We start from the raw sequence: 26,197 nt of genomic DNA, 5'->3' as shown, positions 1-26,197 counted from the left end.
GGTATGCATATCTGTTGGGCGCTGCACAACGGCTCAAACCTTAGGAACAGGTTGGACATTGCCATACTTATTTCCTGTTCCCCATTGGGCCACACTGGGTTCTTGCTTTTTACTACAGCAGTTGCCAAAACCCCAGCTTCACAAAGATAAGACACCAGGGGAAATACAAGAAAGTCATCTGTTAAAACTGTAACTTTGGAATTGACATGTATACACTGCTATATTTAAAACAGATAACCAGCAAGGACCTACTATATAGCACAGGGTATCTGCTCAATGTTATATAGCAATCTAAATGGGAAAAGAGTTTGAAAAAGAATAGATGCATGTATACTTATAAATGAATCACTTTGCTGAATCACTTCTCAAACTAAAACATAAGCTGTACTCCAGTGTCAGATGGAAAGTTAAAAGAATGAAACTGGAACTACGTTGAGCTCGTAGCTTATGGGGGTTACTCAACAGATAATGAGGGTGACTTTGTTGCATTCAAAAGCTCACAGTTTCCTGTGGCATCTCAGTTGGCTGTGGTGTGCTGACCTAGAGTAGCTTGCTGGACAGTTTGAGAGCCTCAGCCCCGCTACCTGAGTCGGCAGCCTCCTATCCTGAGCTACCCCAGTACTAGCACACCTGGCACTTCTTCTATCACGGCCATTAACATGTCGCCGTGGAAGCCACTTGTGTGTCTTGACGTTATGAACTCTTTGAGGACGAGGATCGTCCTTCCTCCTCCTTCACTTGCTGATGAGAACACAGTGCCCGGCACACGACTGGTGCTCGGCTGGGAGGACCTGATCTCCTGGGAGCGTCAGAGACGCCAGTGGAGCTCAGAGCACCAGAGCGGCTGCAGGGGAAGTCAGCCTGGGTGACAATTAAGCAGGAAATTCCAGTCGGGCTCAGAACCTGTGTTTCGGAGAGAGGGGCTGAGGATCCTGCTGGGCCCAGACATGGGACCAGCTGAGTCCACTCATCAGGCCTCAATCCGGCCATGGGCCCCAGAGACCATGGTTTCTGAGAGGGCTCCAACCAAACTTCAGATCAGAAAGCGACACCCATTAAACTCTTGGTTTTATTCTTGGTTTACATTTGGTTTCCTGGTAAGAGTTCCTTGGGAGGAGAAGGAGATCAAGAGAATGGAGGGCAGGTGGGTGTGGGGAAGGAAGGAAGGATGCTGCTCTGCCTGCCACCGCCGTGACCGTGGTGTCTGGATAGAGCCGTGGTTCTGGGTCCAGATCTACCGTGGACCCGAAACTCAGCAGAGCTGCGGGCACACAGGGGTCCTGGCCATCCCGGCTGCCTGAAGCACAGCCGTCCATGGTGCTGCTGGGTCGTCCCCATCTGGCTGATTTCCTCACAGCTGCTTGCCTGATTTTTCTGATGTGCTATTGCTTATATCTGCTTTGGGCTTTTCTTGCCCATCATTAGCACGCATTAGAGATTGCATCATTTTTTCCCCCCACACTCTGCTAAGAATGAACCCTAGACATATCTGGGAAGGTTAGAGCTAGGGTCCAAAGTCAAATTTGTGTTCTCATGTAACATAATAGCAAAACCTCAGTGGTTCACATGTCTCTCTGATGCTAAACCACGAAAGTCCCATCTAAATAACGAGCAGCTGTCATCCGGTGACTAGAGTGCAGTTCTTGGAGTTTAAAGGGGTATTTCCCCCTTTATCTGCCCAGTGCGCTCTGCCAGCTTCTGAGTCCCTCTGAGGGGTAGCAGCTGTTCGAGCTCAGCCTGGCGTTTGGGGTCCACCCCCCACGCCCCACTGTTCTTGGCACCGGGCCCACCAATGGACCATGGAGGTGGGAGCTCTATGGCAACAGGCTTTCTTCAGCGGGCTGGAGTGGGGAGACATTCTGCCACTGCCCGTGTTCAGTCTGTTCGTGGGCAGAGTTCTGGGAACAAACAGCCCAAAGCACTGTCAGCCTGGCAGTGGGTGATGGAGCAGCAGAGCTCAGGACCCTGGGGAAGCCATGTTCTTCCTCCTCCATGGCCTCCTGCCTAGAGAATCACACACCTGGGTCAGATCGGTGACTGCTTCCTAGAAACTCCCCAAACAAAACCAAACCAAAAAGCCACTTTAAAGCATGTTGTGTTTGTGTATGTGTGTGTTCAGTTGCTCAGTTGTGTACGACTCTTTGCAACCCCATGGACTGTAGCCTGCCAGTCTCCTCTGTCATGGGAATTCTCCAGGCAAGAATACTGGAGTGGGTTGCCATTCCCTTCTCCAGGGGACTTTCCCAACCCAGGGATAGAAGCCCTCAAAGCATGTTACTGCCAAGAAAGTTCTTCCTGGTGTCTAACTTGAGTCCCTTCTGATATGGCCAAAAGGCATTTTACTTTAGCTGACCCTCACGAGAGAAGGTACATCAGATATGATAACCTTCCACAAAATTGAAGACCTCTCAGCCTTCTCCAGAAAGAAGAATTTGGGTCTCCTTAGCCTTTCACCACAGCCTTAATACCCAGACCTTTTGTTATCTTTCTCAGTTGTATCTGAATCCTCCCCAAAACTTGGCTTTTGAATTGCAGGGACCACAACTTAATGAGAGCTTTCATTTCCAGAGGTTATTCCCAGTGCTTAAGGAAAAAAAACTTCAGATAGGATATATTTCATTGGAGGAAGAACCTAGAAAAAAAGTGGATCCTTGATATAGATAGCACATCGTACGAGTGAGCTTTCCTTTTCCCAATTGTTTTTGAAATGATGGGCTTTTTTTTGGTGAGCTTAATCTCTGGGAGATTCTAACCTCTAAAAGACCGTGTGGCCTCTGTCTAGGAAGTGGTAAAGGAAACAGGGCTGGCATCTTGGCAACAATTAAGCACCTTATCCAGGTGTGGGGAAGTGGGGGTTTCCTACATTTCCAGCATTTTTCTGCACCAGCCTATGTTCCAAGGGGTTCCAAGGAGTCTGTCTTGCTTCTCCATAATCTCATCTTACTATAAGGAGGCTTGTCTTCTAGAATGTTGTTATACTTAGCTGTGCAGATTTTTTATTCTGATCATTTGGTATCTGTGTTTAGATTTTTGTGGGGGGAAAGGCATTTCTCTTTGGACCATGGAACAGAGCCATTGGGGCTGGCCTTGAATCAGGCTGGAGTCTGCCCTTCACCCAGCGCTCACTGATTGAATCTGGCTGTCCTGATTACATGACTCGACTTCCTTCACCTGAATTTCCCCTCATCAAATGAAGCAGTTGGGCCCCTAGTTGATGTCTGAGGTCCCTTCCAATCTGACCCTCTGTGATTGTCACAGTGTCATCGGTTCTCACTGCTCCATAGAGGGACCAGGAAAAGAAAGGAGGAGTTGGGTTCAGCAGGCAATCGGGAAAAGGATGCTTGGAAAGCGTATCAGTTTAACCTAGAAACTCCTCCCCTCTCTCCTCCCTCCCAAAGACCCCGAATTGGGGTAGTATAACTGGACAGGCGTAATTGATTATTAATCACCTCCAGTGTGTCGGGCACTGTTGAAGGCTTCTTGCTTATAGAGGAGAGGTACTGGGTGAATTCTGGCTCCATCGTCCTCACACACAATCCGCCACTCCCTGCCCAGGTCAGGTGTCTCCGGCCATGCACTTAGGGTTCCCTGTGCCCTCCCCTCATTGCACTGACCACCAGTGTGATTCAATAGTTATCTGTGCAAAGACCCCATGAGGCCAGGGCCCATAGAAGTCTCGATTTTCACTGTATTCCTAGAACCCAGCACAGTGCTGACAAACTTATTGCCATTCAAGATGTATATATTAAACAGCCATAAACTTGAATGCATGAATGGATGGACAAATAGCAAAACTGGGTACAAACCCAGAACTGTAGATTTTGGAGACCCATCTGACATCTCAGAAGGGCTCTTCTCGGATGCCTGTGTACACGGCTGTAACCTGCTGCCAGAACCACCCTGTGAGACCACCCCACTGCACACAGAACTCTTGAGTGTTTCTCCAGCAGTGGGCATGACAGCTTCCCTTCTCTGGCCAGTCCCCTTTACCATGTGCTGTGGGTACGCTCAGTTGCTCAGTTGTGTTGGACTCTCTACAACCTTTTGGACTGTATCCCGTCAGGCTCCTTTGTCTATGGGATTCTCCCAGCAAGAAGACTGGAGTGGGTTGCCATTTCCTCCTCCAGTGGATCTTCTCGACCCAGGAGTTGAACCCTCATCTCCTTGGCAGGCGGATTCTTTACCACTGAGCCCCCTGGGAAGCCTTTACCCAGTGCTGTGTGTCCCCAAAATGTACAGTCATTGGAGACTCTGGATCCAGCCTGAGAATGCTGGTGGTGATTGGAGGAAGGTGGGAGGAGGCCTTGGATTGAACCAGACCAATTGTCCTTGTGGGCATTTAGCCTCAAGTCTTAACAGCCCCAGCACCACTTTCTAACACACTTTGCCAAAAGGCTGCAAATGAGAAAGTGCTCTGCAGGGGATCTGGGTCAGGAAGAGTGAGTGGGTGAAAGGGAAGGAGGGAAAAGCAAGACATGACAACCTTTAGGGAAGCAAAAATAAAAGTCTAATGTGGAAACGGCTAAAAATAGATGCCATGAGCTGTCAGGCTGCATGCGAATTGAATGCTAATGACATGGAAATTAATCACGGGTTCTAAGGTCCACAGGCTTTGCTGTGACCCCCGGGGGGACACCCTGCTGCAGGTGTCTCCCCCACACCCCTGAAGAGGCTTCACCATGCCTGCTTCACACCCAGCGTTGTCACTGTGGTGGGAAAAGCTGATAGGAGGTTAAAAATACTAACAATAGAAATCTGATTTCTCCTTCCAGACAAAAAGCCTTGGCATCCACAGGAGGAAGAAGCGTTCAGGCAGCATGTGACTGGTTGGTATAAAATAAATAAATTGAGCAAATAGCATGTAATTAATCCCATGTGTGTGTGTGTGTGTGTGTGTGTGTGGTTGAGCGGGGATGTGCAGCCTGTCTCTAATGGACCCTTCCAATGGGGAGAGGAGGCTGCGTGACAAGCCATTTGCCCCCTGAGCCTTGGCCCCAGAGTGTGCTTCCCTCAGAGCTGTTGAAAGAAATTCAGAGCATTTCCAAGATGCTGTCTCTGTCATGATATTCACCCCTGCTCCCCACTCAGTCACTTAAAGATATGCTGTAGATACTGGACAAATCAGTTGACAAACATCCACTGACCTTCCAGCAGGATAGGACTAGCCAGGGCCGACCCCACAAAGCGGCCCCCTGAAGCTTCCCTCGTCTTCGGAGGCATGTGGGTTTAAGCCTAGACTGAGCTGGAGGGACAGGCAGGCTGGACCGGTGCTGGTGGCCTAGGAAAGGATTTGGAGTTGATCCTCAATGCTTCCTAGAGAGGGTGGCCTTAGGATTTTTGGGGGGGAGTTGTGGGATGCAAATGCCATAGGACAGGCAGGAGAAGAGATGTTGGTGCGTCTGAGGGTTGGTTACAAACTGTGCACTTCAGGAGGCAGATTTTTTAAAGTACAAAACCAAAGACCCTCTCACTCGCAGTGCGTGATGGGTAGAGGCTGCAAAGGATGGATCTTGATTTCAGTTCTCCCTTGGCTTCCATGGTCCTCAAGTGAGGCCGGCTCGGCCCCCGTCTCTCTGGCAGGTTGTTCTCCCACGTCGGCGACCCCTTCCTGGATGACCCCCTGCCCCGGGAGTATGTCCTCTACCTCCGCCCCACCGGGCCCTTAGCGCAGAAGCTCTCTGACTTCTGGCAGCAGTCGAAGCAGATCTGCGGCAAGAACAAGGCGCACAACATCTTCCCCCACATCACCCTCTGCCAGTTCTTCATGGTGAGCCACAGCCCCCGCCCCCCACCCCAGGGTGCCCACATCCCTTCGGCCCTGAGGGACTAGAGTCAAAGCTGGGAGCCTCGCAGGATGTTGGCAGAAACAGTCACAGCTCCAGAGAGGGATGAGCCTTGGGGGATTCAGTGAGGTCGGCTGCTCACCCCAGTCGTCCTCCTCTTCTCTTTATTTTGAGGGTGGGGTGTGCAGCATGCAGCATCTTACCCCATCAGGGATTGAACCTGCACCCCCTGCAACAGAGGAGCAGATTCTTAACCACCAGACCACCAGGAAAGCCCTTGTCCTCTTTCTAATATCTGCCAAGACCCGGGAGCACACCAGGCCTGGTGTAGCATCGTGGTGACCGTGTGCTCCTCAGGACCCAGGGGACAAGCCTGACCTACTGCATGGCCCACTGTTCTGGCAGCCGTGAGGGGAATGGGTTCTCTAACCTGGCTTCCCCTTGTCGATCATCTCCCTCCCCTCTGACAAAGAAAGAGCAGGCGTTAGAAAGCTGGGGGTGAGAAATGTAATCTCTAGACGGGGAAGTGACTTTCGCCTCCTGCACACTGTCTACAGGTTTTGCCACGTTAGAGGTCTTTCTAGAAATGGAAGGAGATACTTTTCTCCTGACATTGTTACCTGACCCATAATTCTAGCCTCATGAAGCTTAGGTAGTGACTGAATTAAATCCCTCTCATTCCAGTAAGTGTAAACACATTTCATCTCCTTTGGTTCTCTGCAGAGATGGAGAATAACGGATGTATCCAGCTATAGTCACGATAAGGCAGAATGATCACACTTTAAGACAATATGTTTTTCTAATATTTTGGGTGGTTTTTCCAGAATCTCATTCATATTCTCCATCCCCCACGCCCTTTTATAGGTGAAAATTTGTTCCTAACACCCTGTCTGTCACCATTCACGCTGAAAATTAAAATGATGATCATTTCCTCTTAGTCACCCAGGATCTTTCTCAAAAGCACGTGGAGTTTGAGACACTCTCATTCTTTCTTCCAGCTCTCAGGGGGTGGGGGTGTAGGAGGAGGAGGATGTCACAACTCTCGGAGCCTCATTCTCCCCCAGTACTGTGGGGTAAAGGTGGCATCGGCTTTGGATCATTTAGGCTGAAGAGAAAAGGTGCAGATGATGCCAAACAACAGAAAATGCACAGCAACTTGTCTTGGGGTGCTGCGCACTCTCCTGGCGTGTCCCTCATGCTCTCTCTGCTGGGCCAGCCCTACTGCATTCTGGCAGGGCTCCGAGCACAGCATGGAGGGAGGGCATGGGGAGGGGGTCCATTGCCCTGGTTTAAGCTACCCGCTGGATAATCCGTCTCCAGATAACTGGGAGGCTGCGGGTCTTCTCCCTCCTTGCAGACAGGAGCAATGGTTCCAGGGCTGCCTCCTCAGCCTCCACTGTTGGGCAGAGGATACAGAAGTTAAGCAGTGGCAGACACTGCCCCTTGGCTCTGAAAGAAGCCTCTTGTTTTTCCCCGCCAGTGTGAGGACAGCAAGGTAGACGCCCTGGGGGAGGCCCTGCAGACCACCGTCAGCCGCTGGAGATGCAAGTTTTCAGCCCCACTGCCCCTGGAGCTCTACACCTCCTCCAACTTCATCGGCCTCTTCGTGAAGGAAGACAGCGCAGAGGTCCTCAAGAAGTTTGCTGCCGACTTCGCAGCAGAAGCTGCCTCCAAAACTGGTGAGCCGCCAGCTGCCAGGCCAGCCAGCCATGGGAATCAGGAAGGAAGGGGACAGAAAGTGATGGTGGAGTCGGGAGGTCCCGCAGGAATGGGCAGAATGTGACCAAGAAGACAGCCGTTTGCTGCGGACCCCACACCTCTTGCCCCTTTGAAAAACATTCAACTGCAGTTCTGCTGACCTCCTTGAGAGCAGGTGCGATGACACCCATGTTGAAGGCACGCAGATGACTGTTCCTATTGATCTGTAAGCGTGTTCTTTAGAGCCCTGCCATCGGCTCCTCCCTTCAGTTCAGGAACGTTTTGCTTTTTTCTTTCTTTTTGGCTGCACCTCTTAGCTTTAGGGATCTTAGTTCCCCACTGGGGATTGAACCCAGGCCACAGCGGTGAAAGCACTGAGTCCTAACCACTGGACCACCAGGGAATTCCCAAGGAACCTTCTTTTCCTCCTCCCAACCCCCCTCGCAGGCAGGCATTTATCTGGGTTGCCCTGTCCCCTCCATGAGGACCGAGGCCTTTGTTCAGGAGGTCACACGGCCCAGAGACGAGAGGGGAACTACTTAGCATCCAGTAATAAACCCACTGAGCCAATGACACCTTTCGTTCGACTAGCTGAAGCCCGGTAGACAAGCCCCAAACATTACCCCTTCACAATGCCACCTGCTCTTTGTATGGAAGGCCTCAGTTCAAGCCAGCAACCGAGGTTTACTGTCAAAGGAATCTGCTTGGAGGGATGCTCAGGATGTGTATCGACTCAACGGCAGGACAGCAGGCACCACAGAGAGGGGACAAGAGACCGAGGTTTGCAAAGCCTTCCTGGGTGACTGCAGGTGCAGACAGCTCACTGAGCTCCACAAGGGCTTCGCCTGCCATGGGCCGGACAGACAGACTGGCTGGGGGAGTTTACTCACTCCCCTTAGAATGGAATCACAGTCAGCAGGTATTTATTGGGCACCTACCGTGTGTTTCTCCGTGTGGAATGCAGCAGGGAAGAAGCAGTGGTTTCTCCCGGCAGAGGCATGCTTGGGAAACCCCATTCGTATAATGAGAGCTGCGAGGAGAGAGGCCAGCGTGCCCCTGCGGGGTGGAGCAGGGCCCCCTTCACAGAGGAGGAGTCACCCCAGGAAGGTGTCGATCTCCTGCAGGAGGGCAGCACAAGCACAGGCAGGGAGGAGCAGGGTGTTTGAGGGCAGCAGGGGGGACAGCGCCCTGACCAGAGCCGAGGCCGTGAGCGAGTGCCCACTGGCGTCCAGTGCGGAGCTGGCGGAGCCCCGCCGTCTGCTCCCTGGGCCCCTGCCTCCGGCCTCCGCCTCACCTGCCCATGTCCCTAGCTGGGGTTTTCATCCCCAGCTCAGGCCCTTTTGGGCCTCCCTGGTAAAGAATCCGCCTGCAATGTGGGAGACCTGGGTTTGATCCCTGGGTTGGAAAGATGCCCTGGAAAAGGGAATGGCTACCCACTTCAGTATTCTGGGCTGGAGAATTCCATGGACAGAGGAACCTGGTGGGCTACACAGTCCATGGGGTCACAAAGAGTCAGACACAACTGAGCGACTTTCACTTCAGGCCCTTTTGCTCAGGGTCCTTTAGCAGAAAGTCTCCAAACAGGGCCTAGGACTCTAGGAAGAATGTGGTGAGGGCCCAGACTCAGCGAGCCCTGCACTCTCAGAAGGACCCGGGCCCTTAGGTCACCTCTGTGCGCTGGGAACCGGGTCTTCTTAGATCCCTACCCCACCCCCTCACCCCTCAGGGCTCATCTCTGCTGACTTGGGTGGAGCCTGCCTGCTTCACAGACGCTTAATGTTTCAGACAAATGGCATCATCGGCAGATTATTTCCTGTTCCCATCCCTCCACCTCAGGGAAACAGCTCTTTTTCATCCCACAGTAGCTGTTGTCAAAACCACTAAAACTCCCACAAGAACCAAGTCTGATGTTGTAGCCACAAAATCCCAGTCCCTCCCAAATGAGTAAACCAGGTCTCAGCCAGGACGCGGCTGATTTATAAAGCGCATATGGTGGGCCCTTGCTGGCTTTCCTGCCAGGAAGGGGGCGAACCAGCTCCCCCCCAAATCCCTGACCCATCTCCCCAAGAACGGGCCTGCCAGGCTAGCATCTCAGCCCTGGTGCTGCCCCCTGGTGGTGATTCAGAGAACTGGCTGGCCCTGCCTCAACCACTGGCTCAGCCTGGACAGGTCTCTAGAAATTGTGCCTTGGTATTCAGAGGTGTGGCAGACCCAGCTTCCACCAGTGAGCGAGTAGATGAAGTGTCATCCATCATCCTTAGTGGTTTAGGGAGATTGATTTGTGTGTATTGACTCATTTAACAAATACTCAAAGTCCACAGGGGTGCCTGCTGAGCGAGAGGAGGGGTGCTTGTAATATACAAACAAGACACAGCCCTCACCTCAAGGGCTTTTATACCAAAGATACACAGTGCAGTATAACAGAAAAAGTACTCAAAGCCACCGACCCAGGGACGATCCCTGGTTGGGGAACTAACTCCTGCATGCCACACAGCATGGCCAAAAGCCCCCAGAGACCCAAATCTACTTGCATCTGTGTGACTAAAGCAAGCCCCTTGATTTCTGGAATTCCCTTCTGTCATATCTTCTTCAGTGTTCTAACTTGGACAGTAAATGACTCTCCCCAACTGAAAACACATATGAAAGACGAAAGGCATTGCCTTGTATAGGTAGGCTGGTTTGTTTTGTTTTTTCAGGGTGTCTTAGATAGTCTGCATACTTGAAACCTATGGCTCTTAATCGGGTGATTTTGTGGCCCTCCCCCCCGCCTCCCCGGTACACTTGGCAGTCTCTGCAGTCATGTTTGTTTGTCACAACTTTGGGGGTGGTACTGGCATCTGGTGGATGGGGGCCAGGGATGCAGCTAAAGACCCAATAATGCACAAGACATCCTTGCTACGAAGAATAATCTGGTCCAAAATGACATTGAGAAACCCTGTTTTAAACTTTGAAAGTAATCCATCTTCACCCCCCCGCCCCCCATTTCTCCATCAGAGCCACCCAGAAGCTAAAAGACTTGATTTCAAAATGAAGACAATTCAGCTTTGGGAGTCTCAGGATGACAAAATTTGCTCCATACTTAGCTCATCCCTTTAGGTCTCGATTTCCTCATCTGAATGGTGGGGCCAGTTATACTCATCTGGATTTGTTGTGAGCAGCCAGCAATCAAAACGATTGCCTCTCAGCTGATCCAGAAAAGCCAGACACGTGGCTGTTTCTCTCCTGGACTGTGGGTTGTTACATCCCCACCCACTCTTATTCAGCTGCCGAGAAGGAGAGAAACAGCTTTTGTCTGACCAAGGGGCTCCCTCCTCTACTTGTTGGGAAGCAGTTTTATCAGGGCATCATTCTGTGTTCTTCCTCGTGTCTCCACCATTGCAATGTACCAACTGCCTGTTTCCTCCCTTCCTCTAGAAGTGCATGTGGAACCCCACAAGAAGCAGCTGCACGTGACCCTGGCTTACCACTTCCAAGCCAGCCACCTGCCCACCCTGGAGAAGCTCGCCCAGAACATCGACGTCAAACTTGGGTGTGACTGGGTGGCCACCATATTCTCCCGGGATATCCGATTTGCTAACCACGAGGTAACATCTCACGGGGGCTCCTGCCCCTGCTGGGGGTGCCGGGCACTGTCAGTACCAGCTGCACTTGCTGCTGAGAGGAGACAGACACCCGAGGAAAGCAGTGGGGCCAGCACTGGACCAGGAGTCAGCCGGCCTGGGATTTCGTCCAAGCACTGGCTGGCTCTCTGGGAATCTGTGCATCTCGCGTCTCTGGGTCCCACGTGGCTGAGCTGTGTAATATTCTCCACTGTTCTGTCTGCCCTGCCAACCTTACTGGAATAGGATAGAAATGAAACAGAATAGATAGAAAAGCATGTCGGTAAATTTTAAAATATTCTATCTGTTCACGGGATGAATAGGTAAAAGACATCACCCTGATCTTAGGTGAGAAAGATAGCTAAATACAAAAGAAAATCTGTGAACACATAGTTAACAGGTATTTCCTGTGGCATGCACATTACCCTGGAACATACTAAAATTTTAAAATGTCCTCTGCTCAAGGAGTTTGAGTCCAGTGGGGAAGAGAGAACAATGCATATGAAATGAAGGCACGGACCAAATATCAGGAGAGTGTGTGTGCATCACATAGGAGGCATAAGAGGGACAGGGTGCTGGCATCCTTCTTTTGAGGGAACCCACATTGCTTTCCAGGATCAGCATGTGCCACCTCTAAGAGTCTTGCTGTCCTTTTTCTCCTGAACAAGAAGCTGAGACACGGGGATTCAGTGACTGGTCCAAAGCTAAAGAGCAATTTAGGACCAGAACCGAAGCCGAAAGCCAGAGGTTCTGATCAGTAAAGATGGGCAACCCACCTAAAAAGAGACCAGAGTCTGCAAAAATTGTCCTCTGGTTTAACTACATTTGTGAAACATAATTTATTTCCTAGTTTTTCAGCAGCAAAAGAACTGATATTTTTGTTTATAGACTTTTAACATCCTTAAGACATTTAAAAAAAAAAATTATGAAGAGATTCAGGGTCTGGGTCAGGTGACCTCATTGTTGATTTGAATGTAGTGGGAAGAACCAGCCCCTGATTGAGGTCTGTGGGGTCCGAGAGGGTCAGGGATACGCAGCTTTGTCTGGCTCTGCTGATGGGACCATCACGTCCTCCTTCCAAGTCATTTGATGCAAGTTTCTGTAAAGACACAGCAAGGAGACTAAGCTTAGCCTTCCTTCAAAATTCTGGCGTCTCCTGGAATAGCTTAGCGTGAGCCCTAAGTAGAACAAAAGAGGAGTGGCTGAATGGATCCCTTCGGAGGGCAGGGGAAAAACTGTCAAGGATGGCATGCCAGTGGGCTGTGAGAAGTCACCTTTCTAAGAGAAGGGAGGTGGCGATGGAATTTTCCAAGGAGTATCTTCTAATCAACACTGCCCTCCAGTTAACTCAGAGGGCAATTGCTTTTCTGCCTGACCCACATTCTGCTCAATTGGCACCGAGGGAATGAGGCAGCTAGTGCCCACAGGAATTATTTTCTAAAAATAACATGGCCTCTTTTTATCTCTTATTTGTAAAAGCTCATTTATTACTGCTCCTCCTGATCAAGCTGTCCCTCCAGGGTCATCTGGCTTTACCTGAGCCCCGTGCATATATAAACTTCACCTTGCCTTCTACCTCCTCCTGTGCTCAGGAGGCAGGATTGAGTGATCGGTCCAGCAAGGTAACAGATGTCCAGACAAGGCGAGTGGTTTAGGCAAGGACAGTCAGCAGGTGATGCCTAGGAATCCTCCGAGATCTCACCCCTCTGCTGTTCAGGTGTGACTTCTTGTGGGCTTGCACGTGCCTGCTTGTGCTGCACACCATCTCTTCCACATTCAGTGTGCCATGCTAGTTTATGTGCCAAGCACTGGAAATCTAGAGGAAGGACAGAGTTCTAGAAAAAGCATAGATTTTGGAGTCTAGCACACACGGCTTCAAATCCTGACTCCCTATTTTTGCATATAGATTCGCTTTTACAACTTCTAGACAGTAACCCAGTCCTTGGTTCTCTTGGGTGCAAAACAGTGATGACATTTTGCTAGACTGTTGGTATGGACTAGAGGACCTCCCATAAGCGAGGTTTCAGCAACAACAACAAAATTGCCACAGCTGTAAAAAGGGCTTCAAAGGCAAAGAGGGTCAGTTCCTATCATCACGAAGGGCTGTACCTGCCCTTCCCAGAGTAGCAAACTTTGAGCTTAGTCCCCAAGTAGGAAGGGAGGAAAACATACTTGAAATAGACTCAAGAATTCTTACAAGTAGATGCTAGACATAAGAGAGTAAGGATCAGGTAGGACAAAACTTGGAGAAGGGAATGGCAACCCACTCTGGTGTCCTTGCCTGGAGAATCCCACGGGCAGAGGAGCCTGGTGTGGGCTACAGTCCATAGACTTGCAAAGAGTCAGACGCAACTGAGTGACTAACACTTTCAGGACAGAACTAGGCAGTGTGTCCTGAGATCTCCCAAACTTGGGCTGACTTTTACATGCCATGTGGTTTCGGTGAGCAGGAAAGAACTATGGGGACCTGAGAACCGGTTATAATTTGAGATTTGCTGCAGTACATTGATTTTCCTTATTGCTTATTCAGTAAGTCGAAGCTCCTTGTTGTCCAACTGCTCTCTGCCTAGGAGTTGTCCCTTCTGCTCCTTTCTGTACCTTGACCTCCCTGGGATCTCCTAGAGCCAGAAGACTCACACCCAAGTGAAAGGAGGGATGAGATCTTCTCTGTCATTTTTGAGTTTCTCAAAGGAAGGGCCTGCCGCTGAGTCAGAGGTGTCATTACCCAAGACTGTGCTGCGCTTGAGCATCTAAGGAACCTGAGTTTAGACTTGTTCCCTGTGACTCGGTGCCTCTCTCCACCCTGTTCCAAGAAAAGGAGCATTGCTTCTGGTGTCTCATCACATACCTAGCTTAGAGATTTAAGTGGTTGTTTGTGAATTTTCTTTTTCCTTAAGCTGTTTTTTAACAACCCAGCAACAAAACCTTCTTGGTTCATTTGGAAATGTGATTTGAGTGTGTATCTGGCAGGTGGGGAGGCGACGGGATGGAAGAAGATCTGGAGCCAATAGATGCTGGAGTGAGGATTCGGAGAGGAAGTGGTGCCCTAAATAAAAGGGATGTCAGAAATCCAGTGGGGCAGTCCAGTTCTGTGCATTATCACGTTCGTTCTCTGGTGGCGGGGGAGGGGGGACCATTTTTACTGGCTCTTCTCGTTAGAGATTTCCAGAAGGAAATTCTTTATGACACGTTCTGATGGATCGCCTTGACCCCAGGGAGCTGATTAGCTCACAGGCCTACCTAGCACAGGCTTTGGGGGTTAGCATCAGCTTGATGGAAAGATAACCCCTTGAAAGCCAAGTGTCATGGTTCAATAGAAATAATTACACCTCTTCTGTGTGCCAGAGTCCTCAGGAGTTTTCTTAGATTGTCTCATTTAACTTTTATAGTCCAAGTATTATTTTACGGATGAGAAAATGAAATGGTAGCCGCTCAGCCGTGTCCAACTCTTTGCAATCCTGTGGACTGTAGCCCACCAGGTTAGTCTGTCCATGGGATTCTCCAAGCAAGAATACTGGAGTGGGTTCCCATGCCCTCCTCCAAGGGATCTTCTTGACCCAGGGTTTGAACCTGGATCTCCAGCATTGCAGGCAGATTCTTTACCGTCTGAGCCACCAGGGAAGCCCCTGCAGATGAGAAATAACAGAGGCCAAAGTTAAAAACCCGTACGTGGGAACCAGAATACTTAGCTTTCCTCTGGTGGCTTCAGGATTGAAGGAAAAGCTGATAAAACGGCTCCGTCTTAGTGTCCCCTTATGAAACACACAGAAAAATATTTTCCTTAGTATTGAGGTCTCCTGCTGTTAACAGAAAAGTAGTAAAATATTAATAGATGTTTTCCAAAGTATCTTCATACCTCTGCCTGTGAGGCAAAATAAATAAGGAGGCAAAATATGGAATAAATCAGACGAGTGACATGGCCTGGGGTTGGCCCTAGGGGCTTTTTCTGAGCCCAAAGAGAGAACACGTGGTCTCCACCTGTTGACTGACAAGAGCTGGTTACACACAGGACACTGATGGCTGTGAAAGATATTTTTCTTTCAAGGTCTTTGTTAAACATGGAGGTTTAAAGAAAGCTCTTTGAAGGCAGGACCATGTCTTATTTGAGCCTCTCAGTTACATGGAGAGGAGACATTTCGTCCCCAAAGCCTTCCTAGCAGAGTCTCTCACCTGGGTGTTGGTGACATTGCATGGAAGACTCCTTCCCGTGAGCTGTGTGTCCAGGGACTCTTACGGCATCAATGTGACAGACAGAGCAGGGAAAACGAGGTTCAGACCCGTCTGTAAAGCAGTTTACTGGGGAACCTGCAGGTTTTCATATGAATTTATAAAAGCCATGTCTTTTGAAGCAAAGCTATGCCTGAAGGAAAGTCTGGAACCAGCCAGAAGCACTATCTCCTCCTGAGAGGAGAAGAAATGGCTTCTGATCTGAATCCAGATCTACTCAGAGCCTGCAGACCCCAGAGGTGCCCGTGAACGCGAGCAGAGCACACAGGCGGGCCCTGAGCGCCCAGCAGAGCTGGTCAGGCGTGGGCCTCACACCTCCCTCTCCCCCTTTCCAGACATTACAGGTGATCTACCCGTACACCCCGCAGAACGACGATGAGCTGGAGCTGGTCCCCGGGGACTTCATCTTCATGTCGCCCATGGAGCAGACCAGCACCAGCGAGGGCTGGATCTATGGCACGTCCCTGACCACGGGCTGCTCTGGACTCCTGCCGGAGAACTACATCACCAAGGCCGACGAGTGCAGCACCTGGATATTTCACGGGTGAGCCCATGCCGGGCTCTCTGCCTGCTGCTTTTTGAAGGACACTGTGGCCCTTGAGGAGGTGGTGGGACACGCAGGGTGGCAGTAGCAGCATGAGGAGTCCAGCGCTCTGGGTCCCAGACGTTCAGGGAAGGGCGGAGCTGGGGCCTGGGAAGAGTGGGAGACGGCATGCCCTGCTTTACCCTACCTGCCACGACGGCTGGAACATCTGTCAGGGTTCTCCATCAGAGACGAAACAGGCTGCTTAGGGGACATCTCTTCTGGCCTCAGTGTGGGTCATCTCACCACTGAGTCTTTATGGCTTTGGGGCTTCTGTCCACTTTGTCCCAGGTCATTGTACAGACTCCCCAGAGAAGCAGGACAGATTCTCACTATGCTAGCCAGCCAGTAGTGAACAGGTTTGCCAAGGTCAGGGGACCTAACCACCTAAGCCAGTCCTCAGACCTGGCACATGAATGCCTAGATGACAGAGGCCATCTCTATGGAAATGGGTAACCTCCAGAGGCTGAGAAAGGCAGGTGGTCCCTTCCCCACCCAGGTCTTCGGTGGAGTGCCCCCAGACCAGCCTGCTCCCACATTGAGAGTGGCCTGTGTTGTATGGCCAGCTTTGTCCTGATAGGTGCCTTCTGTTCCTCTTTTATGTTTCTTAATCCGGGAAGTTCAGAGCCAGCGCTTCCCTGGTGCATTTTGGGCGTCTGGCCAGGGCGTGCGTGCTGGTTTGCCTCCCTCCCTCTTGTTCTTGCCATGTGCCAACGTGGCTGAGAGTCGGAAGCTCTGAGCACCAGCTGCATGGTGTGCAACGTTGTTATTACTGTCATAAAAGAGAAGCAGAGACGGGCAATTTCACTGAGTGTTTTGCCTAAAGGGAGAAAAGAAAAGACCGTCCCCTCCCCTGATTAGCAGCAGGCAAATCACAAACCCGATGATGAGAAAGAGTATCTTCTTCCCTAATAACTCTCCCCAGCAAGCCTCCCTCTTCCTTCCCACCCCCAGCCCATGAACATCCAGCATTTTATAGCTCAGAATGGAAGGTCAAAGCTGCCTCGTGTTCCCCAGACCATTGCTTCCTCAGAAATGTTTCTTTGTTGGGTTTCCAAAGTCACCATTGTTTTTTGTTTGGTTGGTTGGGCTTTGTTTTGGCCATGCCATGTAGCATGTGGGATCTTAGTTCCCCAACCAGGGATCGAACTCGTGCCCCACTGCCTGATACCAGGAAGCTCAGAGCCTTAACCCCTGGACCGCCAGGGAAGTCCCCAAAGTAACCATTTTATGCCTATAAAAAAACAAGTGAAGCACAAAATTTGTGAAGAAACATAATCAAAAGATTTGATGATACCCAGCTCCCAGATCATTCTTCCCAGGAGGGCTCACTGTGAAAGGAGTACACGCAGGGGGATTCCTGCTGGCCCCATGCAGGTCTCCGCATCCAGACCACTCCTGCCAGAGCTGGAGCTCAGCCGAAGCAGGGGCAGGCTCGGCGTCCAGTCCACAGACCCCAGGGAGGCCAGTGTGTCACCTCCCTTTATTTTGGGAACTATGTCTGAAATTTCACTATCAGCTTCCGCAGCCAACCCGGCTGAGAACGGGGACATACTAATGTATTAGGTGTTAGGGTGCCATAATTACGAATTTGAGTTTTTATTCTAGGAGTCTTGAATTCAAATCCTAACTCTCCATGCACCAGCTGTGTGACCTTGGCCAAGTTGCATGACCTCTCTGAGCCTCAGTTTGCTAATCTACGAAATGAAGATAACAATTGCATTTCCCTCATAGGTATCTGTGAACACTGCTTCTTAGGGATCAGTGCCATGTATAAAACAGCACTGGGTCTAAAACAGCCATCAGCTTTATGGTTATTCTTTTTCTCTGACTTGTCTTTCCTAGTCCTCTCTTACATGCTCACCAAACCAGATGTCCCTTCCACTGCAGTGATCCTATAGAAGCGTGGTGCTTTCCTGTTTACCCCAGAAGTGGAAATGACTCAGAAAGGCTGTCAGATAGTCTCGTTTCACTCCTAATCCCAGGTAGCCCGGGGGAGGGAGAGTCACAGGGCTCCTCAAGTAGCACCTGCTGACTTGCTGAGAAGTTGCAGAGGGAACTCCAGCATCAGGGAGGGACTTGGGGAGTCAGCGACCCTTCACGACTCTTCTTCCTCTGTCCTTCTCAAGTTTTCTGAGTTCCTCCTAAGGAAACATGTTCCTACCACCTTTGTGAGAGCACCTCGCCTGGTCCTGAGTATCTCCAGACACATGTCAATTGGCGGAAGCCTCTGAGTTGGAGTGGGCTAAGTAGTTCTCCTCCGCAGCTGACCCCCAGGTCTGATGTGTCCTTGGGAGGTGTTTCCATGGTAATTACGGGTGTCAGGTACATCGTCCTCTCTGCACCTCATCGGACTGCGGTCTGACTGGAACTGTCAGCCTCACGCTGTCTCGGGGAGTCGGGGCCTTTGATTCCAGTGATGCCTGAGAAGAGGAGGAGGCCAGCAGTCCCCTTGCCAGCTGAGCTGAAGGACAAGGGATCCAGTCAGTGTCTTCACAGCTGTAATACAGTGCAGAAACTAGGAAACATGTACAAGCATGATGTCAGGATGATTCCATAGATCCAGACATTTCAGGCCCTGGAGCTTTGATGAATCAGACAATGAAACTGAATTTTCTTTAACTCTGTGATGTTTAGGAGGGTCTCTGTTTAAAATGAAAACAGCCAGTCTATGAGACTGTGAGTGGCACAAGATTTCCTTAGAAATAACAAAAAGAATAACCAAAAAGCTAATGGCTGTGTTAGATTGAGTGCTGTTTTGTACATATGGAACTTTACCCTGATTATAAAGTAGCAAGAAATCTAAAATTAAAATGTTCTCCCTTGACACGACCCATTGATGCAGGAGGAACTGTCCGTCGCATTTGCCTAACAACCGTATTTGAATTGCAGTGTTTTATTAGATAAAGCTTTTTGGAAACTTTGCTAATCAGAATAATTTAAACATGGCATGATCTGCTGCCTGTCTTTCAGCAAGACCTCTTTGGGGGGCTTCTGTAGTTACATCCAGAAACAAGAACTCTTGGCTCATAGCTCCACACAGCTGGTGAGAATGGTGTCCTCTGGAAAAATGCTGTATTTAGTCCTCTTGTTGGAGGTGTGATTGAGACGGAGAGGGGTTTGGAGACGGAAGGAGGTGGCAGAGGGGGTGATGGCCAGGGACTTCTGTGGCTTCACGCGGAGCCACAGGCAAAGTGGTGGGGAGGGTCAGAATCTTCCTTCTCCTTTGTCAGTTCAGATGGAAATCACTGTGGAAAAGATTAAAGGCAGCAGGAATTGTTTATTTCTTTGGAGCCAGGAAAAGAGCTGGAAACAATGGTACAGAATTGATACCTCATTATTCTGCAGCATGCCTCTGGTGCCAGCCAGGCCCACGGCACCCGAATAAGCACAGCATCGCAGGCCCCATCCCTGCCCAGAGGGATGAACACATCTGTTCCAAGCACGGAAATCCATCCACCCCTAATTTATTAACTGCAAGACTCCAGTATGAAACAGGGTGTTCCTTATAAAAATACCCAATCACTGTGTTGTGTACTTGAAACTCATATAATATTGTCAATTATACTTCAATGAAAACATTTTAAAAAGATGTTCCTCCTCAGTTAACATCTTCCTTGTCTCCCTCCACAGCTCTTACTCCATCTTAAACACATCCTCTTCCAACGCGCTCTCCTTTGGGGACGGCATCCTGGAGAGGCGGCAGTATGAGGACCAGGGCCTGGGGGACGCGACGCCCCTCACCATCATCTGCCAGCCCACCCAGGTAGGGCTGACCATCAGGGCCACATCCTCAACTCTGCTCAGGAGGCACTGAGCACCTTTTTTCACAAAGGGTGAGGCATTGACTTTTCTGTCCTGAAAGGGTTACCGATCTCTCAGGGCACACCATCCTAAAAGGTAAACAAAAATTTAAGAAGAGGAGGAGTCAGATGGGTGGCACTGACAATGATTACCAGCTCCTGGGTCTAGACTAGTAAGGAAGACTGCTCCGCAGAGCAAGGGACGTGTTATCTATAAAGAAGTAACACAGTGGACCCTTGAACAATCCAGGGGTTAGGAGTGCCAGACCTCCAAGGGCTGGAAAATCGAACTGTAACTTAGAGCTGGCCCTCCATCTACCCAGTTTGGTACCCTCATATCCACCATTCTGCAACCTCAGATTCCACACTCTGTGGATCGTAGAGTACTGTAGTATTTACTTTTGAAAAAAAAAAAAAGCTGTGTATTAGTTGGACCCCATGCAGTTCAAACCCAAGTTGTTCAAGGGTCACCTGAAGTATCAATTTCACGGGGCATTGTGAAGATTAAAGGAAATATGAATACGGTTCTTAGTACAGTACCTGGCACATAGTGAATGCTCAGTGTATGTCTGAGATATGCCAGAAAGGCTGCAGGACAGGGGAGTTGGGGGAAGGGGGTTTTGGGTTTTAAAAGAACTTTTTATTTTGGAGTATAGCCAGTTAACAATGTGGTAGTTTCAGGTGGACAGCAAAGGGACCCAGCCATACAAATACATGTATCCATTCTCCTCCAAACCCCCGCTCCCATCCAGGCTGCCACATGACATTGAGCAGAGTTCCCTGTGCTAATGCAGTAGGTCCTTGTTGGTTACCCAGTTTAAATTCAGCAGAGTGTACACATCCATCCCAAGGGCTTCCCAGGTGGCGCTAGTGGTACAGGACCTGCCCGCCAATGCAGGAGATAGAAGAGATGTGGGTTCTATCCCTGGGTCGGGAAGATCCCCTGGAGGAGGACATGGCAACCCACTCTAGTATTCTTGCCTGGAGAACCCCATGGACAGAGGAGCCTGGCGGGCTTCAGTCCATGGGGTCACACAGAGTCGGACACGACTTATGTGGCTTAGGATGCACACGCACACATCCATCCCGAACTCCCTAGCTATCCCCTCCCCACATTGTTCCTCCAGGCAACCGTAAGTTTGTTCTCTTAAGTCTGCATGTCTGTTTTCTCTTTTGTAAATAAGTTCATTTGTATCATTTCTTTTCAGATCCCACATATAAGGGATGTCATACCGTACTTCTTCTCTGTCTGACTGACTTCACTTGGTTTGACAATCTCTGCATCCACCCATGTTGTGGCACATGGCATTCTTTCACTCTTTTTAATGGCTGAGTAACATTCTATTGTATATGTGTACCACACCTTTATCCATTCCGGGGAAGGGTGGTTTTGAACAGTATACATTAATACAAAGCCAATTAAAATTTCAGGTGTGTTAGGGAACAAGAGACTAGCTGACAGTGGCTGGAGTCCGGAACTTGAATTAGGAAACAGTAGGAGAGGCAGTGGAAAAGACCACGCCACCATCCCACATACCAGCCTTGCCAGGGCAACAGGAAGCACATGCAAAGTGTGTGTACTATACTGGTCAATGCCAAGCCCACAGGAGTTGACAGCCCCTGAGGAAGCTGGCAAGAGCTGCCTCCATCAGAAAGAAGAAATCTAGAAACATCTGCAAGGACCCACCCAGCAGTGATAGAAATCAGGGTCATTCAGACAAGCCTTTGACTGGACTTGCCGATTTCATCACCCAGAGGTAGCTGCTGTCCTCCCCGAGCCATTTCCAGGGACACCATCGTGCGGGCAGCCGGACGACAGAGCCTAACCTGTGATTAGAACTGGCAAAGCAGGACCTTCTGGCTGGAGGAGACTATGGACCACGTGGCCTTACCACCATGTAGGGGAGATGAGGCAGGGGCATTTGTGGTAATGAAAGTTCTCGCCTCCTGATGAAGCATCTCCTTAGGGGAAGAAGCTGTCCTCTAGATGGCGTCTCTCCATACTGGCTAGTTTTGCCTCTGAGCTGTATGTAACTCAGGTTGCCTTCCTGTTCAGTAGTAGCCGAGTGTTAATGAACAGCAACAGTAACGATACAACCATCTTCATAACCCTTCTCATTTTGCAGAGCACCTGCAATTCATCTCATTTAAGCCTCAAAATAGCTTTTGAGGTCAGTAAATGAGGCTTACCACGCCCATCTTATAGACAGGCCAGCTTAAATCCAGGGTACTTAAGGGGTACTTATTCTAATTAAACATTAGTGAGACTTACTCTAGAGCCCGGCTCACCCGCACCCAGCCCTGAGACGTGTCTACTTCCTTGTGTGCCCCACCCTCACTCACAGCCTTTCTTTGTCCGCAGCCTCTGAGGATCAGCAGCCAGCCTGGCCCTCAGAAGAGATGCCTCTTCGTGTGTCGGCATGGTGAGAGGATGGATGTCGTGTTTGGGAAGTACTGGCTATCCCAGTGCTTCGATGCCAAAGGTGAGTGGTTGGTTGGCCTGCTCCGCATTGGCATACCTCTCACAGCCTCTAGGGGGCAGCGGCAAGCTACATTTATCTAGATGGAGTCATTGTGTTGCAGAAAGTGCCTCTTACTGTTACACTGTAAGTCCTTCCTGATAGTCTGGAGTGTTAGGGGAGAGAGAATTGTCCTCGCCTCCAGTCTATCAATTGGGACACCACGGACCACAAAAGGCAGATGTCTTGCCCAGAGCCACAGGACAGGGAGACGCAGGAGTCCTGATTCCAGGTCCAGAACTCCCTCCAGTAAGTTACCCTGGCTTATTTAGTTCCATTTTCATTTGTCTAAGATAGGCTTGCATCTCAGAGAGTCCGACCTGCTTTGGAGTGTCTGGTTGTTACTTTCACTTAAAAACCATCTCTTGGGACCTTCCCTGCGGGTCCAGTGGTGAAGACTGCACCTGCCAAATGCAGGAGCTGCAAGTTGGGTCCCTGGTCCAGGAATTGAGATCCCAGATGCCTTGTGGCCAAAAACAAAACAAAACAAAAAACAGAAGCAATACTGTAACAAATTCAATAAAGACTTTAAAAAGAAAAAAGAATACTAGTTATTAAGAAAAAAAGACTTAAGCTCTTCTTACTTTTGTCAGCAGAATGGACGCATGGATTTGAAGACACTCTGCCAAAGGAAGAGTGTCAGTATTTTCTAGAGAGCTCAGTTCCATTTCCCTTTGGCAAAAGGGAATGGAAGTGGAGGGGCCAGCAGGATCAGCACTAGAAGTCCTAAGGAAACAAGAAACTCATGTCGCCTTGGTCTAACATTTCTTTCCAGGCCGCTACATACGCACCAACCTAAACATGCCTCACAGCTTACCTCAGCGGAGCGGCGGTTTCCGGGATTACGAGAAAGATGCTCCAATCACGGTGTTTGGATGTATGCAAGCCAGACTCGTGGGTAAGTGTCCCAGAGTGACCACATAGCCTTTTCTGGCTACTTCTTCCAAAGACTGGCTCCAGCAGATATGCCAAGGACACTGCTGATGGCTTTCCTACACTGCATTAACTCAATTCAAAAGAGATTTATTAAGTAACCATTAGGTTCAGGGCACTGGGTTGGTTTAACAACGTGAACAAGGTAGAATCCCTGTGGAGGGGTGTGTGGCCTAGTGATGGCGCAGGGTCAGGCTCAGCATGGCAGGTAGGTCAGCTTCTTGCGGGAGGGTGAGGAGGAGGCACCCAGGGGTGGCTGAGAGTATAGAGGCCAATCGGTCTCCAGGATGCTCAGCTGTTTGCAGGTCTGGTCCTTACCCGCCACGCAGAGCCAGCAGCCTCGTCCCACTCAGTCATTTAACACACATGGTTTGATCACTTACCTTGTGCAAGGCACTACACCAGGTATTAGGGATCTAAGCATGAGTCCCCGCCCTCAGGGAGGCTTGTAAGTGGATGAATATCATAGAGTGTGCTTTACTCAAGAATGCAACTATGTACCAAATGTTACGGGAGCACAAAGAAGACATAAGCCCAGAAGAGAGTAGAAGTTAGCAGGAGGGCAGGAAGGCATCTCAGTGGGAGGATCACCATCGAGTCATAGACGCGAGAAGCAGCATCTAGAGTACGGAGGAAATAAGCCGTCTTGTTCCTAGAGCATCGATTGTGAGCAGAGACTGGCAAGCTGGAGACAGAAAAGTTTGTGGAAGACTTTGACCACCATGGTAAGGTGTTTGCACTTCATCCAGGAGAGAAAGATGGGCATGTTACTGCTTGTAAGGACCAGAGAGACAGCGAAAGACGAGAAGGGGTGTGTCCCTTGATCTTCCATAGAAATACTGGGCAGGAGACTTGTTGAAAATGAGACTGGGACTTCCCTGATGGTTCACTGGTTAAGATTCCACTTGCCAACGCAGGAGACACAGGTGCAACCCTAATCCAGGAAGATCCCACAGGCTGTGGAGCAGCTAAGCCCACATGCTGCAACTGCTGAAGCCCAAGCAACCTAGAGCCCACGCTCCACAAGAGAAGCCACTGCAGTTAGAAGCCTGACAGTGCAACTAGAGAAAAGCCCAAGCAGCAACAAAGACCCAGCACAGCCAAAAACCAGTCAATTAAAAGAAAATGAGACTGAAACTGCTGGCCCCACGTGAGCCCCCACCTGAGAAGAGAGGTTTGCAGGGTCTGCCTGGCATCCTCTCTTCCACACTGAGAGTCATGCTGAGGCTGTGTAAATTATCAGATTGATTCTTCTCTGGTTTCCTTTGCAGGGGAAGCCTTACTGGAGAGTAACACCATCATCGACCACGTCTATTGCTCCCCGTCCCTGCGCTGCGTCCAGACTGCATACAACATCTTGAAAGGTGAGACTTGATGAAGGTCAACTAGTCCATCCCTCCATCACTAGACAATCCGACATTAATAATAGATTACCCTGGATTCAGGCGAACATCAGCCAATTGGAAGTTTTGAATTTGAGATGTTTAGCAATGATACTTTCAGAAGATGACTTTGCAAAAGTCCCAAAATCATACTCTGATAGCAGAAGCAAGATGAAGAGAATATACAGATATTGTTTTCTTGAAAATCTAAAGCTCTCTTCAGTGATTTGCAGGCTTGTAAAATGTTGTCTGGCAATGATTTAGAGCCTACAGAGCACGATTTTTTTTCTTTTGGCACTAAAACAAATTGTCTCCTCCCACTCTGCTCTGTCTGCTTCTCCTTTTCAGCAGCAGTAGTTCTCCTAGGTGTCTGGAAATATGAACCATCCTTGTTTTACTTGATTGGAGTAACTTCAAAAGCACCATTGTTATATAAAGATATTCAGCCTTTGCCCTAAAATCCAGAGGCCTGTGTTATAGGAATCTCTATTCTCATTTCACTGAAAGAAAAACTAGAAGAAACAGCCTTGACTGTTTACTTGTACCAAACAACAAATGAGCCAGCAAGGAAATTACACTATATTTGAGACGTCTATTTGTTTACTTTAAGCCAGAATGCATCTATGTATTCAAATGCATTATCTGTTCCATTTGCACAGAAAAACTGTGCTAAATGCAATACAAAGAGTTAAACAGAGCCAGTTCCTACTCCAAGAACAATGACACTATCATAAAACACAGGAGTTGTGCATTGGCAAATATTCAACACTCGATTTTCTAGTAGAGAAAATGAATATATGATATGCAAATATAATGTAAGCTATTATAATGAATGCTAAAGAATTTCTGAAGTTTCTTGATAAGAACATCTTGGAACTGACTTTAGAAAGAAGAATTATAGTAGTCACAGAGCTGTACAAACTATACAAATAATGGTCTTTTAAAAAATTGGACACCATTCAGAGTGCGCATACATCCTGGAGGTGTCACCAGAATATTCTCACGTGTTTATGATTACAGCGATGAAAAACCCTTGTCTGAACCTGCATGCTTCTACCATCTTTAAGCTATACGTAGCATCCGACAGGAAAGGGAAGATTTATCAGAATTTTTATACTTTGTTCATCTTCATTTTATCTCTAAGGCTTACAACAGGAAAATCACTTGAAGATCCGAGTGGAGCCTGGCTTATTTGAATGGACAAAATGGGTTGCTGGGAACACCTTACCTGCGTGGATACCTCCATCAGAGCTAGCCGCAGCCAACCTAAGTGTTGATACAACCTACAGGTAACTCTCTGAAACCTCTGTTTCCCTGAGGTCAGTGTGGAAGTACTCTTCACCAGGCCAGATAAGGGCGTGAAGGACCAGATGTAGCTCAAAGACGGTTGTCCATATTGGTGGAAGTCAAGCTACAATTAAAAAAAAAAAAAAAAAAATTGGAGAATCAGCATTCCTTTGTGTCTGGCATTACTATGGAGTGTGTCTCCCTCTGACACACGTTCACTAGGGTTTTCCGATTTTACTGCATCCATTTCAGTGGCTAATAAAACCACTTGCAATGCCAGAAGCACACAGCAGCTAACGATCAAGGAGTTCAGAAGTTTGTTGGGGAATAAAGGAAATTGCTGTGCCTTGACTTGGATTGTCACTTTCAATTTTTCAAAGTAC

At 49.2% G+C, this 26,197-nt stretch overlaps 1 protein-coding gene and 1 non-coding gene across 2 annotated transcripts in view; one reads left to right on the top strand and one right to left on the bottom strand.

The window, feature by feature from the left end:
• UBASH3B (ubiquitin associated and SH3 domain containing B) overlaps positions 1-26,197 on the top strand; it is a 157,529-nt gene that overhangs the window by 112,750 nt on the left and 18,582 nt on the right. Inside the window, exons 2-11 of the mRNA XM_070384063.1 lie at positions 4,773-4,826; positions 5,581-5,767; positions 7,264-7,462; positions 10,896-11,065; positions 15,643-15,851; positions 19,524-19,656; positions 22,056-22,176; positions 22,988-23,110; positions 24,417-24,509; positions 25,672-25,816. Of these exons, the coding sequence (XP_070240164.1) occupies positions 4,773-4,826; positions 5,581-5,767; positions 7,264-7,462; positions 10,896-11,065; positions 15,643-15,851; positions 19,524-19,656; positions 22,056-22,176; positions 22,988-23,110; positions 24,417-24,509; positions 25,672-25,816 (1,434 nt within the window). The remainder of the gene's footprint in view (positions 1-4,772; positions 4,827-5,580; positions 5,768-7,263; positions 7,463-10,895; positions 11,066-15,642; positions 15,852-19,523; positions 19,657-22,055; positions 22,177-22,987; positions 23,111-24,416; positions 24,510-25,671; positions 25,817-26,197) is intronic.
• Positions 7,813-7,885, bottom strand: TRNAE-UUC (transfer RNA glutamic acid (anticodon UUC)). The gene has a single exon. It is a non-coding gene; the product is annotated as a tRNA-Glu (tRNA).

This window comes from Bos mutus, chromosome 15 (assembly GCF_027580195.1).
Source record: "Bos mutus isolate GX-2022 chromosome 15, NWIPB_WYAK_1.1, whole genome shotgun sequence".
Classification (NCBI taxonomy): Eukaryota; Metazoa; Chordata; class Mammalia; order Artiodactyla; family Bovidae; genus Bos; species Bos mutus.
The sequence above is the reverse complement of the archived record's forward strand: the minus strand, read 5'-3'. Positions and strand labels throughout refer to the sequence as shown.